Source organism: Osmerus mordax, chromosome 17 (assembly GCF_038355195.1).
Source record: "Osmerus mordax isolate fOsmMor3 chromosome 17, fOsmMor3.pri, whole genome shotgun sequence".
NCBI lineage: Eukaryota > Metazoa > Chordata > Actinopteri > Osmeriformes > Osmeridae > Osmerus > Osmerus mordax.
In genome coordinates, this window is record NC_090066.1 from 6,688,397 (window position 1) to 6,705,845 (window position 17,449).

The 17,449-nt window shown below is 48.8% G+C and overlaps 1 protein-coding gene across 1 annotated transcript in view; it reads right to left on the reverse strand.

Annotated features, from left to right (window-relative positions):
• Positions 1–17,449, reverse strand: part of nav3 (neuron navigator 3) — a 127,768-nt gene that overhangs the window by 63,516 nt on the left and 46,803 nt on the right. Inside the window, 4 exon segments of the mRNA XM_067254993.1 lie at positions 3,932–3,951; positions 3,953–4,001; positions 9,932–10,103; positions 13,667–13,739. Coding sequence (XP_067111094.1) covers positions 3,932–3,951; positions 3,953–4,001; positions 9,932–10,103; positions 13,667–13,739 — 314 coding nt within the window.

Here is a 17,449-nt window from a genome sequence, read left to right on the forward strand (position 1 = left end):
ACAGATACTTAACAACAGCACATCAACCAGCCAGAGGAGAAGATTTATAGTGAGCTAGAAGGGGGCTGAGGGGTCAGAGAAGCCCTGTAGAACCCAAACATTAGCATTAGCATTTACCTCAATGGCCTTGGAACTGCCCTAACTACATTATATGTGGAACAAACAATCCATGCTAGTGACATTAGCATCAATAGTTTTGTCATTCCCTGCAAATAGAAATGTCTTCTACAGATCTGAAAACAAGAGATCAATGCATCGCACCACTGTCCATGGCAGGGCGGTGACCCATAGACTTTTTCCCACTGGCTACGAGACGGCCATCAAAGTTCACCCTCAGGTCACTGACCAAATCAATGGACCGAAGCTGATGAATCTGAGGCGCAAGGAGGTGATTCAAGTCATTTAGCTATGCTTCTAGTCCCATTCATCCTCATGATACACTTATGACTGCAGGAATACATCTGAAGAATAGCTCACAGAAAGATGCCATTTCGGGAAATAGCAATGTGTTTGTTCGAAGCATCGATTTTTGGCTCGGCGCTAACTAAGATGTATACGTGATGTCTGGGCCAGAGGGCGGCGGAGGACCTGTGTTATTTTTAGGAGGAAGAGAAGGGGTGGCCAGACACATCACTCTCTCTGTCAGTCACGGGCGGGGAAAACTGCTCCCAATTGACAGGGTGTCTGCCTGTGTGTGTGTGTGTACACACACACACAGACTGACGTGTGTACCCACACATACACACATTCTCACAGAGCAGCGATGGGACAAACAACAGAATGTAGAAACAGACGTTCTCATACAGCCCTCTGACCAGGGAGAGGAGGAGGGAGGGCGCAGGAGGGGGGGGGGGGGGGGTGAGTCTTGACAGGAGGGGCATCTGGAAGTTGACCCAGGGGGGGTAAATAAGCAAGATTTCATGGAAGGGACAGGGGAAAGGCTGACATCACTCACACCTGCCTCCCTGACGGACAACGTGCAATGGGGTCCACTCCCATGGAAGGAGATAGAGAGAGAGAGGGAGGAAGAGAGGTGGTAAAATCTGAGGATATAAGGCCCTCGTGGGCCTGCCTGTGTGGGGGCCCTTCCTCTGCAAACGCCAACAGCAGGTTCTGCCATATGCTCGGACCATTACCTACTGTAGTGTGTGCACGGCTGTGTCTTTGACAAAGTGTGCGACCGCATTCAAACTGGAATGGGAATGCATGCGTCTGCAAGGACATCCTTCTGTGTAATTGTGTGGTGTGTGTGTGGAGGGGGTGGGGGTGGGGTGCGGTGGAGGCCAGGGCAATTCCGACAAGGGGCTCAGAGGAGTCAGTCGAATGGAAGAGCAGTTTTGTGAGCAGCTGGACTGCTGCATCTGTTGCTCTGTATTCAGGGCAATTACCCCTGCTTCACTGGCCTCATTACCATGGTGGACAGGTAAGCTGGATCGCAGGCTTTTGACAATCTGTCAAATATCGCCCCCTGCTGCGGATACTCTGAATATAGATACAGCCATTATAAAGTTAGGGCTTGTAGTTTGGCAAGAGACACACACTGACACCAAAAGGAAACAAATATGCGCATTGTACGCTGACAGAAGCCTATGTGAGTGCATACACGTACACACACACAAATGCCAAAGTGCAATTGGGAATCGGTTGACGCAATTCGATATAAAACACCAAATCTAAACACGCTCATGTAGTCATAAAACAGCCCACAAACAAATCAAATGGAGATCTCCCAATGTAGGTAGCAGTTATTGCTTTCTGAAACTCTATTTGCCATATCCCCCCAATGAGTTACTGTTGTTGATATATAATTACTACGTACAAAGTACTACAGTACTCCACAATAAAACAACTGTTCCGACCTTGAGGCCGCTCTTCGCAGTAAATCAGGAACCAAAGCACCACTTTATAGCCACAAACTAAAACTACAGCCTTCTGTCTTTACCTACCTATCAGTGACTTACGTCTGCTGGCAAGCCGTTCAAGAGACATAATTTCTACCAGCGAGAAAATAATCCAATGAAACCTGGACTCTTCATCAACTTGCGTTTCATGTCAAATAAAGGGGTGTGTGTGTGTGTGTGTGAGGAGTGCGGGGGGGACGGGACGGGACGTGAGCACGGCATGAGAACGGCATGAGCACATGCGTTTTATTTTCCCGTATCAATCTGCATCACAGAATCTGTCCAGGCCGTCTAATTTAATTTGAGGCGGAGGGGGCCGACTCCCACAGGTCGTGAGGTCTGTGGGGGCGGCGGGTTGTGAGGGCCCCGTAGACTCGTCCTGTACGCCGGAGCGTTTTACAAGCGCCGCTGGCTCCCCGCCAGTTGGGGACCCCGCCCCCCTGGACGGCCCACGGTGTTGACCCTGACCCCCCGCGGAGTACGCTCTGTCCCACACACCTACGCACACACACGTGTACAGCAGTACCAGAGCGCACAGTCCTACACACACACGTGCACATGGAACACATTCGTGAGCAGGGGGCTCTCTCACAAACACATACGCGCGCACACGCGAAGCCCACAGCCGTGCACACATCCAGACCCAACCACGGAAACACACAAATAACGCACACCAGCAAACGCACACACAAACACAGACGCAACCACACACTCAGGCAAAACCACACAAACAAACACAACCACACGCACACACACACACAGCAAACCTCCCACACAGCTTATACCCTACTGTGACCGTAGGAAGGCCCAACTAACAGGCAGTCAGAGCTCTGAGCAGGAGCAGGCGGAGGCTAGGGCGATGTCATTAGCTGAAGGTAATGAGGGAGAGAGAGGGGGGGAGAGAGAGAGGGGGAGAGAGAGGGGGGGGAGAGAGGGGGAGAGAGGGGGGGAGAGAGAGAGAGGGGGACAGAGAGAGAGAGAGAGAGAGAGAGGAGAGAGAGAGAGAGAGAGAGAGAGAGAGAGAGAGAGAGAGAGAGAGAGAGAGAGAGAGGGGGGTAACAGGGAGATGAATTCATGTCGAGAGAGCAGGGTCAGGACAAGAAAGAAACTTTCTTCAAACTACTTTGGTCGAGTCTACGCTACCTGTGCTCAATCGATAGCCCCTTTCTTAAGGGGAGAATTACAGAGAATTCACACCAATTAAATTGCTATAACGGTTGGAAGGAGCGGGAAAGCCACTGAGAATGCGCCACGTTCGGAATCGGAACTCTGATATCGTTGTTGTGCTTTCCGACTGAAGACGAGAGCTATGGTCGAGAAAGCTGAGCTTCTTGGCCATTCTGCATTGTCACAAAATACTAGCTTTAAGACTCGTCAGTTCACAGGGCAGGATACCACCCATAAGGTCGCCCTCTCGGCTCAGCACATGCTTGACATAGCTTGGTGGGGATGGCACAAAACTATTCGCCAACACGCTGGTTCCCACCACTGCTAAGGAGAAACAAATGCTCCAGAAGACAGACAACTGTAGTAGTCTGCTGTGTGTGTATTGGTGGTGTGGGTTGTGTGTGTGGCTCTGTGTGTGTATTGGTGGTGTGGTTGTGTGTGTGGCTCTGTGTGTGTATGGTGAGTGTGGTTGTGTGTGTGGCTCTGTGTGTGTATTGGTGGTGTGGTTGTGTGTGTGGCTCTGTGTGTGTGTGTGTGTTTGTTGGTGTGTGTTTTGTGTGTACGTTTGTGCTTGGCACCATGAATTGTGGTAAATAATGGCGTGTAATCCAGGGGTTAGAGTTACACGACTGACACACACGACCCCAGAATCCATGACGTCTGTGGTCAATGAGCACTGTTTCTGGTAGTACACCACACACTGTGTCACATGCATCCTCAAATCCCTAACAGTAGATTCACCTTCAATCTAAGGACTGATATGCTGTACAGCCAGTACGATAACGTACAATTTACTGTCAATATTACAGTATGGTTTGATGTCAAAGCGTGTACGAGCTAAAGGATAAAAAGCATATCCATACCTTGTGTTCTTCTTCTGTGGCTGTTCCTATACCACTGTGCCCTGGAGGACTTGCATATCTCGCTGTGAGACTGTGGAGAGAGCAGACAGAGAGAGAGACTAAGACTCCCAGAGAAGGAACACTAAGAGAGACGAGGAATGAGACCGGCGGCCTGATGGAATCTGTTTCCAACTGTGGCGTGTTTGAGACGGCCCGTTAATGCAATAAGGAGAGTCAGCCGGGGCAATGGGAGACGGAGGGAGACGGAGGGCTTAATGAATGAGTCAGAGAGAGGACACATGGTCCGTGTGATACCTCGCTTCACATGACGGACCCTCACCCCCTCGTTTCCTCGCCCGTTTCGCGCCTTTCACTCATCGCCTTTTTCCGCAAAGGTTTCCGCTAACTCTCCCCCCTCCCCCCCTTGACAAACTCTCACAATCAATTAAGCTCTGACCTCAAATCGTAAAAAAACACCAAAAACTACGCATCACTCTCGACGAGGGCGAGGGAACGGGAACGCACGCGGAGCAGGCGTAGGAAATTCCACGGGGAGAAGTCATCGTTTACAACGGGAGGACCACTCCTGAGTCACGCTGGGAGAATTAAAGCCTGCGCCGGTGGCCTCCGCGCTCACGCTCAACAGGAAACAGTTAAGGAACTTGCCGTGGATGAAAAAGGAAACAAAGGGATGTTTTATGAAACAAAGGGAAATAACCCGGTTTACAGACCAGGTGGGTCGATGGTGAGAGACTTGGGAAACCATGTGCTTCTATCCAGGCTACTGAACGGAGGCTCTGTTTGAAGGGCAATGCTTCTAGGAGGTCAAGACGGATGAAACACTTTGACCTCTGCGTTTACAATTCACTGACTGTAACTACGGAGACCATTAGTGTACGTGTGCACCAAGAACGTGAGTCAACAGATCAAGGACCTGGTTAGAAACTGTTGAAACTATACCATGTCTTCCATAGATTACTATGGCACAGTGGTCTTAACCAAAGACGACAGAAACAGAAGACATCTGTGCAGTAAGGCCACTTAGAAGAGTTTGGCTGAAAACAGTATTTCTGTTTAGGGTGAGAGGGTGAGAGGGTGAGAGAGAGAGAGAGAGAGAGAGAGAGAGAGAGAGAGAGAGAGAGAGAGAGAGAGAGAGAGAGAGAGAGAGAGAGAGAGAGAGAGAGAGAGAGAGAGAGAGAGAGAGAGAGAGAGAGGAAAGCGACAGCAGTCATTTTAACCAACACTAATCTTCTCATAGTGGCCAGAAAAATCTAGACACAACAAATGCTCCTCGTTACATGTTGACTGGAAACACCACAGGAACACAGCAACAGCAGGCCTGTCCACAGTTTGGTCAGACTCGAGGTCAACTCCCAGGACAGCGGTCCTGCGGTTTGTTTAGGTTGTCGTGGTGATGGCTAGAAGAAGCTGTCAGACCCAGTAATTGCCTTATTAAGAGTGAGTGACAGTGCAGTCCCAGTGCTGCCGGGGTTGACTGACAGCCCGGCTGAAGGGGAGGAGATGGAGGCTGGAAGACACTGTTTCAGTGCAGGTCCCTCTGGCTCGATTTTCCATAACATGAAATTGGAAATATGGATTCATGCTGTGAATTTTTGAGGGGCCTGGTTGGACAAGCTTAAGGAGATCGAAATGTCCTGTTTGTGTCTCGGGTCACGCGTTACTTCCTCCCAGGTGCCACTGTCCCTACCTTCAACATATCTGAAGATTCCAGCCCAGTAGAATCAGAACCAGGAAGAGAATATTCTGTAGAACTTAACTTTAACTTAAAACTGAGTGTGTTGGTTTGCTAGTCAGCACACTGTCTGTAGAGAATAAGATCATTTATATTGCACCTTAATTCAAATTGGTATTCATTAGTACCACTGAATAGATCTCATCTGAGATTAAAACTGGGCAAGAGAGTAATAATCATGCATTGTTGGCCTAACTCCCAGTAGGAAATGAGGCTGATATGGATCATTTTGCATAGCGTAGCTCAAGCTCCTTATTTCAAATTAGCCCCAACTCTATGGAATTTTTGTCCAACTGACCATTGGCAACTGTGGACTCTGCCTCTCCCTGGGACAATAAGCAGTATTTTCAATTAATATTGAGGAAGTGCAGAGTCATTGTGGTGCTCTAATTGACCTTGGCACAATCCATTATGCATGGAACCGCTGCTGATGCTAATAAGCTAATGTTAAAACCATACAGCCGGTTTCTCATCATCCTGAAGAGTCCTTTCTTGCTGTCGTGATAATGTGAGATGTGTGACATTATGACAGGAAGCTAACGAATGCCAAACACCAAAGACCACTCTATCCCCTCCTCCTCTTTCGACACCTACTCTTCCTCTGCCACATCCATTAATTAAAGAAAAAAGGCATTCATTAAAACACCCCCCAAACCAAAGGTCTGTCACTCCTTTTTTCTGCTACCGTCTTCCATTCTCCACTTCCTCCCAGAATCCTTTGTGGAGGGGAAGAGAAGATGGCCGAGTGGGCCAGAGCAGAGTACCCCCTGTGATTAATAGAGCCTATCCACTCTCACACAGGGTTCCTCTGCCCCGGTGTGGGGGCAGAGGGCCAGATTAACGTTTCTTTTTCTGTGGAGGGAATCTTTTCTATTTTCTCCTGAAGTTTCACATTCGAGGGGCCCTCCTGCAGCGAGAAGTTTGCGATGACGCGGACCAGCAAGGAGTAATTGCGGCCCGAACCCAGGAGAGGTCACAGAAATAGAGGACTGAGCAACTGGTGCAGCCTCAGGCCGCAGTTTCGGCGGCTCAGTAGCGTCGATTCAAAACACACCGCAGCACATGAAGCTCAAAGCGCAGCTGACAAGGACTGTGCTGCACATTTTCACTCCCCCGCCTCCTCTTATAAAATGAACTGGAACATGAAAGCCAGGGTTAGAACCCTGCCCACGACCGCGTCCAGTTATTTTCATGTGTTAAAAAAATACCTCCACATATGAGGGCAAGATGGACCCCCCCCCCCCCCCCCCCCCCCCCGTTTAATACGTCAGGTCAAATTAACTCATACAGACATCACAGGGTAAAATCTAATTGACTGAGACACAGGACTTGCGTCCAGAATATTTGACACGCCATCCTGGAACCTAGCGCTGCCCTTCTAGATATACACAAATCTTTTCAGCTTTACTTCCCTCCGATATAGACAGACTGATAGTAATAATCAGAAGACACTTTAATCCAAAACCAAGCTTGATCTGCAGTCAAATGCTCTACCGTTGAACTACACCCATTCTGTTATCTGTTGACAACAGGTGCTGGGAGAAATCTGACTTTGCCTTTTTAACAAGGCTAATCTCCACTTTTTTAACAAGGCAAATCTCTACTTTTTAACAAGGCTAATCTCCACTTTTTTAACAAGGCTCATTTCTGAGCAGGTTTCCACTTCTCTCCGTCGCTCCAAAAATACATCCAGAAAGAGAATACGCTCCCCACCTCCTCCTACAACATGTTACTTTGTGTTGCATCAGGCTGTACTGTGACTCTCCTGCTCTTGATTTAAGTACCAACAGGTCCTATTCAGTTCCATCACTCCAGCTGGACAGCCTTAAACCTTTGAGCACACAGTCCACAATTAAAGCACTGACAAAGGATAGAGATACCTTAGAAATGCTCATGACTTTGTATCAAGCGTAAAGCTTTCCCCTAGTTTGATGCCAAGTTGTTGTAATGTCAAAGCCCAAATTGCCATGCATCCCCTTGCAAAATTCAACACGTCATCATAAATATCCTACACATATTCTAACGACAGTGTAAAAACTGCAAAAGTGCATCGGCGTTAACATTTATTCTGCCTACCAGTTCATGATGACATCAACAGTATCTCAGTCCAAATACAGCAGGTCCTCTTTTCTGAAGCCGTTGAAGTCACGGCACGACTACACACACTCCTTTGCCAGGGAACACACACTGTGTTCTCCGCACTGTACTGCACCCTACTGTACCTAGAGGGGACAGGCTTGGCCAGCATGTGGTCTCTCCCACAAAGCAGACCTCTCCTCTCTCTCTCTCTTTCCCTCTCCCGGGGCTTGACAGTGGGCAGGCGGGATCGCGACACGAGGGGGTAAACTTGTTCACCACGGGACATGGTGAGGGAAGTGGGAGGGAACGCCATCCACAGCCCTCCTCTACCCTCCACATGTAGAGACCCCCCCTGGCTCCGGAGAGTCGGGCTAACCAATGGGGTGTGTCCCCAAGGCGACGGAGATGCACGCGCATACTCACACGCACACACTCCTCTCCAGCCACCAGTCAGCCTCGGCTCTAGCAGGTGCTGGCTATAGAAAGCCCTCAGTGCTACAACTGAAAATATTAGGGGGCCAAGTGCCGAGCGTGTGTCTGTGTGTGTGTGTTGGGTGTACGTTTGTGTGACGGTTAATTGGGCCCTGTACTTGCCTAGTGGCTGCAGAATAAAGTCTGTGTTATATTTTGGGATAAGAGATTCAGACAGATACAACTGTATGCTTATCTAGACTGTCGTTGCTGCATACGGCTGATTAACTTACTGACCTTTTCTCACTACAGTCTGGCCTGCTATTTTGTGTCGGTTCTCAATGGTTACGCTGTGAGAGGCCTGGATTTCTTTTGTGCCTCATTACACACACACACACAATCTCTCTGGCTCATCCATGCTCTTACTCAGGCCAGTAACACTATCTCCCACACCGTATCTGGTTAAACATGAACCGCACCACAGCAGACACTTCCAGAACAATCGTTTCCTTCTTCATGGAAAGACCATGGAGCATCGCCTCTGCTAGGTCCTAAGTCCCCAGGCTTGATTTAGTTATCACTGAGGCGAGACAGACATTACTGGGCAAGAAGACTGAAAGGGCGCTGGGGCTTTATGGGACTGTGACCTTTTGGCCCTCTGGCCTCTTGGCCCACTTCTGTGTGACATCACCGAGGTCTGGCATGCGGCAGATTTGCTAGATTTGCTGCAGCCGCAGAGTGGCTGGAATGCCGGGCTCCGGGCCTTGTGTTGGAGCGGAGGCCTGCAGGGTCCAGCCAGCACCTGTCAGGGCTGGGAGGATTCCCACAGGAGCTGAGGGAGGAATGGTAGGCAGCTGTGACCGCTCAGACCCCCCCCCCCCCACACACACACACTCTCTCTCTCTCACACACACACACACACCAAGCTAGAGGGTCTATCCTTCTCATTCTCCCTCTCCTTCTCTCTCTCTCTCCCCATCTCTCAATCTGTATTTCTCTCTCTTTCTCTCTCAAATGATGACAGTGACTACTCGAAAGATTACATCTCAGTGGTCACACGCACACGCGCGTGCACACACCCGCTCGTGCACACACACGCGCGTGCACACACACACACACACTCCTTCTGCAGAGTTGTAACCAGATCTGGGCAGGAGAATGCCACCCATGTGTGCTATGTTAGCATCTCCTCAGATGCTGGTCTTGTCTATTTACATCCCAGGGCTAGGTCTTCCTGTTTTTACTGCCTATCTACATCTATCTGTAGCAGAACCCACTTCTGCTATGACATCACTGGTTCTCCGAATCCAGGATCTCTATTTTCATGCACGTTGCTAAGGCCAGCTGTTGCAAAGACCGGCTTTAAAGAGGCGAAACTTTGCAAGCACGAGATGAAAGCATCAACAAATATGAAATGTTCCATTGATCATAAATGACACCAGAATGATATTGATGTTCTTTTATCCAAAGCAGCTACTTCACACACGTACAAACGAATCCGTATATCAAAAGAGAGTTAGGTACGAGGGTCGTTTAGCGCCGTGGCGGAGATTTTGTCTGCTGTTCAAGAAGACAAAGGTTCAAATCCTGCACCGTATGTCGCTTCTGATAAAGGCTAAATAACTCAGCGGACACGTTTATCCAAAGCAACACACAGGGGGTATTTGAACCTGGATTTGAAACATGATCTGCAGACTAACGCTCCACCATTGAGCTATAACAATCCCCCCCATGGGATGCATGACACTATATTACACCAGAAGACAAGCTTCACTCACCTGGACTGCATCTCTTGCGTTTTGAGGGGGCTCGCTGGCGCCGCCCCGGTGGTCTGGTGGGTGAGCTCCACCAGAGACTGGTAGTACTGCTGGTGCTGCTGCTGCTGCTGCTTGTACCTGGACAGGATGAAGAACAGCCCCAGGATGGTCTTCAGATTCCCATTCCGGATCTCTGTTGAGAGACGGACGGAGGAAACAAGGATGTCACCTTCATTGATTGGCTAGGTGTCAGATACAGTGCCGAAGAGTTGGTCGATGATAGGATAGTGGGTTGCCAGGTCCTTGTCTTTGTTGAGACCGGACAGCAGAAGAAAGCCTCTGTATGAACCCCAGAACTGCTTCACCTTCCCAGCTCAGATAAAGAAGGAAGCTGCCAGTTGAAATGTCGATACAGTATGTTTTTGTCTCCAAATGAGGAAGTAACTCAGTGGACAGCCAGCCTTGTCAGTACAGTAGACATGAGTAATCTAAAAGGGACTTTTCAACCAGGAAGGAGGTTGATGGTGTGGTTCCTAACACAGTATCCATGACTTTGGTACAGTATGTCTTCATTATTGGGCCAACAATTTAACTTACAGTAAGAATTGTTTTGAAGTCACAAGAGGTGAACATGTTGATGTTCTTTTTGTACAGAATCTATTATTTTATCTGATGTCAGAATCACTATGATCGTCTCCGGCAAAGAAAACAAAGACATAAGATCTTCTGGCGGACACAATAAACGTATGATGATTGCATTATCAGAAATTGCAGAATGTAAACTACACTTGGTTAGTGTGTGTGGTCTGTGGGCTACAAGCGCATCCAGTTGTGAAATGGGCTTTTTATACCTAAATAGTAGTTTCTAATAGCTGACACAGAGAAGGCGGCTGAGAGATTGCATCAGCTGACGCTGCGTTTTATTTTCATTTGGGGCACAACTTTCTCCTTGGCCACCCGCATTCCTGCTGTTTCCAGATTGTTAAAGTTTTGAAGAAGATTAATCTTCAGAGTTTTCGATTCCAGGCTCAATGCGGCGGTCATTTATATTGTTCGTCGCAGAAGTCCCGACTGCAGTTTTGTTGTTTTCGCTAAACAAAAAAGCAATGTTGTCGATTCATTCTACAAATCAATCAGTTACATGCGGCAGGATCAATGAAAACAATCGTACTATGGAACTGAAGATAGAAAGTTTATTAGCAACAAACTTATTGAAACATAAAAAGCGTCAGATTGAAAGAACCACGTGATCCGCTGATCTTTTCATCTGGCTCTGGCTTTGATTTGGCATTTGATAAAAATGACAAACAGTTTCTTCTGATTAATTGAAAGATGTAACAAATTCTTTGAACAAAGTTATGGTGGCTGGGCTGACGTGTGGAGAGCTCATATTCTGGTGCATGGAAAAGTCAAGACAACATGGCCTCTGGTATCAGTTTGTGAGTGTAGCTGAGCCATTATGATCTACCACAAACTCATCTTTAGATCTCCTGTCTCTCCCTGCCTCACTGCTCCCTTCCTCCTCAAACCGGGCCAAGCTTTTAACTAAATAATGGTTAGTTATGCTAAGCTAATCTCTATTGGCTCCCTTCATACAAGTGGGTTAATATCTTCTTCCAGTTTGAAAGCGGTGCGGGCTAAGGGCTGTCGGCACTGCGCTGCTGTTTCTCCTTGGCCAACAGTCAGAGTAAATGGGCCTCGCTTCGAGAGACTTTTAAGTGGTTAACGTGGTTTCACTGAACCTTTTCTCTTTTCAGAGGAAAGCGGGGGGGGGGGGGGGGGGGGTTCTTTTATGAGCCACAAAGGGCCCGGAAGGAGGTAGAGCGAAATGTGCTGAAGGTTCGACCAGGCCTGACTGATACAGGGAAGGTATTGAGAGAAATGTGAGTGCTAGACCTCTCCCTCCGACCCAATCAATCTTTCCAGAGTTAAATCTCTGGGGCGCACGTTGACTTGGTCTAGGCCTCCTTCCAAAATCCCCGTACCCTCACAACCAAAGGCATGTGAACATTGAGCATAGAGAGAGGACGCTTGGTATAGATAGCCTATTCAGAGCTGTACTCACATAAGGTCATTCCACCTTTTATTTCCCATGTAGTTCCCCTTTTGAGTGTTCAGTTCACTCACTAAAATGTAGAAACAAAGTCAGTCAGTCAGGTACTTCTATCAGTGTCACTTGTTGATGTTCTTGGAGTCGACCAGCCGACTAGTCTGCCTGTGCCCAACCAAGGGTTAGGCAGAGTGGGTGAGTTTTACAGGAGGTCAAGGCTGAGAGCGTGCGCCCTCACTGACCCGTCACGGAGAAGTGTTTAAGTGCTAACCGGCCCACAAAAAACGCTTTCAACAGGCATATGTGCCCACAGACATCAAGGGGCCAGTCATTAGCCTTGGCCTGTGGGGCAGTGTCCTCAGGCCTACCCCGGGTTAGTTCCCCCTAACTGACCTGACCCTGCAGTGACACCACGCTTAATGACCTATCGAGGCGGACCCCTCACTGTACTCCATTAAGAGCTGCAGGAAGTTGAGTTTTAGGGGGTTCACACCTGCTTTAAAAGGGGCTTTGGTTGGAGGGGTTTAACCCTGGAGGACTGAACTAGGCAGGCGCGGGCTTTTCTAACCAGAAGGGCAACCTGTAGAGTCAGCGGGCGGAGGCAGAGTACTGTGGAGCGGTAAGATGAAGGGGCGGTCTTCATGGAACAGTGCTCGGAGTGTGTCTCTTCTTCTGGCTGGGAGGAGAGGACTGGCTGTGTTGCTCCTGGCTCTCTGTGAAGTCCCGACGTGGGTGTTTCGGGGCTTTGAGGCACATGTGACAAACAAGATCGATACATCTGGCACATTTGAGGTCGCAATTTCCCACAAGACGCCTTTTCGGAGTTTTGGAAGAAATTATTACTACGAGTTTGTTTCCTTGGAAAAATCCTGAACCCTCCAAGTACATCAAACGTCCCTTTTTCCCCCTCTTCAGCTCCACGCCTCGTAAAACTATAAGCACAAGCTTATGCGCGCCCTAAAGTGTGTGTGTGTGTGTGTGTGAAGCCTACGGATAATTCAATTACACCAACGTTCTACTCACAGCTTTGAGGACCAAGTGGCCTTTTCAACACACACACACACACACACACACACACACACACACACACACACCACACACACACCCTAGTGGAGCACCTCTCCTGTAAAGGAAGCCATGACCAGTAACAGGAAGGGGGATGCAGAGTAACCCAATAGCCTGTATATTTAGAGACCCCTTTTAAATTCCGAACTGACAAAGTCACTTTGCTGTTTTTAGAGGTGGGGGGCAACAGAATTTAGAGTTGTCAGTCAGAGTGCTGAGCCGAGGGGCTATTCTGGACTGCTAGGGAGGTCAAGGGCACCCTCACCCCATCAAACTTCAGAGGGGAGTAGAACACAACGAGGTTAGGGCAACTGACACAGGTCTTCAATAACAGTTGACTCGTCGCACCATTAGAGTAAGGCTGTATATCTGCATAATAGTGGCCACTGGGAATGTGGGAAAAGCTCAAATGGGGACATTTAAAGAGCATGTGTTGTGTGTAATTTGTTAAGTTGACTTCTGCTGAAACTGTCTAATAAAGAGCAGCACACTAGCTCCTCTCCATCTCACCACACTGACGGGAACCCGGCAGCTGGAAGCACAGCCCACAGCTTCCCTCTATCACACGACCCGCATGGGTTCACAACAACCGGCCGTCCAGGAAACACAAGAGACCAAAACGGAGCATCTTTCAGTCTTACCTTCTGCTGAGAGCCCTTGTACGTTCACTCCTCTGGCATCCAGGAAGCTGAGGCAGGCGTCCACATTCTCCACCTGGACAACAGAAGAGAGCGGAGAGGGTTTATCCCGAGTCAGCACCAGTGGCACAGCAGCACAGAGCAGGACTATGTTATTGCACGAGCGGATCCTTGACATTCAATGTGCCTACAGTCCTACGGGGGGGTGGTTAGCGCTAATCGGCGTCTTGCCCATGAAGCAGCCCATTGTCCGGGTTATGGCCCAGTCCGCTACGCCCCCTGTGTGACCCTGGGGGTCCGTCAGACGGCCTGACTTAGTGACCACAGTGTGTCCCACCTACACAGCCAAGCCCCCAGCCCCTAGGTCGCCATGCAACGCAGTTACTGTCGGCCACAAGAGGCCAATTACCACACAATCGAATGCCTCACTAAAAGTATGAGAGTCAACAACGCCGTACGACCCCCCCTCCCCCCTCCACCCCCCTCCCACACACACACACACACACCACCACCCCCTCTTGGAATTGACAAAGGCCTACTAAGTCACCACTTACCACCCCGTATGAGACAGAGTGCATTCCACCAGGGTGGCTAACGCGTGGCGCACCATTTGCCTGGCGACGGGTTTTATAGCGTGGACGCACAGAGGTCTTTTATGAGAAGGTCAAAGGTCAGACCGATCTACTGTAGTATATTGTGCTAAGGACTTGTGGGGGCATCCGGGCTGACCAGTGTGTGGGGGGGGGGGGGGGGGGGGGTCGAAGTACTGTGAGTAGTTTCATAGTCTAGTATTTCTCTGTTTGTGTCTGTCTGGGAGCACCCTCGCTGGTACCCTGAGGGGAAATCAGACAGACGGAGCTCAATCTCCAGAATAATCCAGAATCGTGAGGGGAATGCTAACAAAATTAGCTAAATGTCCTAAGAAATGTCAGTAATAACCGGAGCTAGGATGTTATAGCAACAGTGGGTGGACCACCAGGTCTCTGCTGCACAGCAACGCCCATCTCACTGGGCTTGGCACTATCCGTAGATAAACACACACACACACACACATACACACAACACGTCTTCGTTGTGCTTACAGTTCAGCTGTAAAGCCCCAGCAAAGTGCACATTCTATAGAATGTAAACATTGCCTGGATTGTGCCCAGCTCAGCCAGCCCAGCCCTGCACGGTCTGTCCATCGCTGGGGGGGGGGGGGGGGGGGGGGGGGGGAGGCTGGATTTACAGCCTGAGAAGAACGGGGGAATGGGCTTGGTAGTCTGATTTAACAACAGCTCCAGTCCCAGTGGTAGTCACAGAACCGGTGATAGGTCTATGGTAAGGATTAAGAAAGCAAGGGAGGGAAGTTGGGAGGGAGGCGTAGCAGAGACAGATAGCTGTTTACACTGCCTGTGTACACACATCATACATGCGCACACGCGCACACACGCGCACACAACTTCTCCATCTGCCTGACAACAGGGCAAAGAAGTGTTCGTAAAACTACTAAAAAGATGGTGGGTTTTCACATGTGGTTTCCACCCATATGCCCAGACACATGTGCAGTCCAACCTTAACTGTTTGATTATCCCACTCTCGTGAAAGTAGATCCAACACTTGCAAAGTGGCAGGACATGGGAACATCTGTTCAGGATGGCCAACATCTCAGTCTTGATTAAACCGAGAGATGCGTCGCATGCAGGTCATTCTGTTAATGCGGATGTCGTGGTGGTTGGACAAAAAAAGAAAAGAAAAGAAGATCGTCTGTAAACAATGAATTTTGATGGCGATTGAGCATCTGTGCAAATTAGCACCATCTAAACACAGATGAAATGTAATCAACGGGTTATGCATGGATTCACCCTCCTTTATTTGGGGCTAACGCTTTAATTATGCTCTAAACGGCCATTTTCAAATATTTACTGCCTCAAATATCAGTGAACGCCTCCATGCGGCTCTGCGCATCTGTTTCACAGGCAGGGAGTGTGTGTGTGTGTTTGTATGAATGAGCGGTTACGTGTATGTGTGTGTTTATGTGTGTGTATGTGTGGGACAGGAGATAGAGGGAGGGAATGTTTTACGGGTGACACAAAGACAGAGGAATCAACCCATATGAAAACAGACAGTAAATCTCTCCACTAGAGCTAAAAGCCCTGTATCCCAGCTCTAACTGCTTTAAAAGAGGGGGCCAAGACGAATAGTTAACAGAGAAAATCCATAAGTTCTCCAATTGAGGGACATTGTTACCAGAGTGCTGTGTTTGTGAACGTACCACAGTTTGTTTTTAGTCTGTTTTCAGATTCAAATGGTGTAAACAGATTTGGATGTGAGGCGTTGATGACGAGTGGCGCTAAGTGTTCCACTGGGTTTGGCGAAGAGAAAAGGTCGGTTTTTGGTGTGTGGTTTGGCTGCGCGGGATTTTTAACTGCTTCTCGTGGAACTCAGATCATTTATTTTTCCGACGTAAATGTGACATTTTACAGATGCAGATAAGTCATTAGAGACAATTAGGAAATGGAACATTTCCATGACACACACTGAACCAAGTCAGATTATGAAGACCTTAAAAAAACATGCACTGTTATGAAAATAAACACACTGTACACGCTGTTGGAAAAACGACCGCCACTTAGCCGAAAAGGGTTTAACGAGAATCATTTCTTCGAGTTGACAGAGTTTATTGTCATTGTAGCTACAAGCATCATAAGTCAAGCCGTTTTTTGGCACACCACAGACATCACAACATAAAGCTATGATGCTGACTAAATGTTTGCAGTTTGATTCGCGTACCTCCCTCCCTCTGTCCAACATGTGTGCTGAGGCACGCTGGGCCTCACGATGCTATCAAGTAACCACTAGATGAGGGCTGGATTTGGAAAGTGTTATCCCCCAGACACAACTGTCAAATACAGAAAGGTCCCACGCCCTAATTACAACTTCTTACGTGCCAAAAGGCATTCTGGGTCAAAAGACAGAAATACCAAAAACTCACAACTTCATTCACTGTCTCCCAGTACAGCCCAGCCACTCTATTGCTTACTCTGATTTAGGAAAAGCGCTAAGAGTACATGCTTACTCGCTAGCTAGCTAGCTAGCATGTGGCTACGTTCCCTCCAATTTGACAAAGCAACTCCACTGATTTTCTGCGCATTCGCAGAGAGCAGGAGGCCGAACAGCAGGATTGGATGCGGTGGTGATGACCCATAAATTCCTGTGGGCTCTTAGGTCTAATGAGCAGGCCGATCGTTTATACTGTAGCATCACATAGCTGGGATGTTATTTTTACGGCATGATTGTGCTTTAATCACTGCAGATCCGTCTGCGGAGGCCACAGTGGAGGACTTAGAACTCCAACTGCTAACAGGCCAACAAGACCTCCTGTTCACCTAGTCTGGGAACCCTGAAGGGAAACGGATAGCAGGCCCAGTTCAAAACGAATCTTTCCAAAAAAGCTTGTGAGACTTTTGTCAAACCGAAACAAGAGTCCCTAAGGCGTCTAACCTGTTGTTTGGATTTCAAAGGTCTTTCCGCTCGGCTGACAGACTGAGGGGTGATGAGGGACGGTTGAACATGCGGCGTGCGGGCTTACCTGCCATCACTCTGCTGTCACGTAACCTTTCCTAGCCAGACAGATCTCACTTATATCCCTTCCTCAACGCCACACGGAACTCACGGCATCCTTCCCTCCGTCCCTCTGTCGGTCTCTCTTTCTTCAGTTCTCCATCAGATCCCGACTTTTGTTGTGTGCCTGACACCTTTTTCTTCATTCGGCTTCATCCCGCCGCCTCTCTCCAGCCCTGTGTC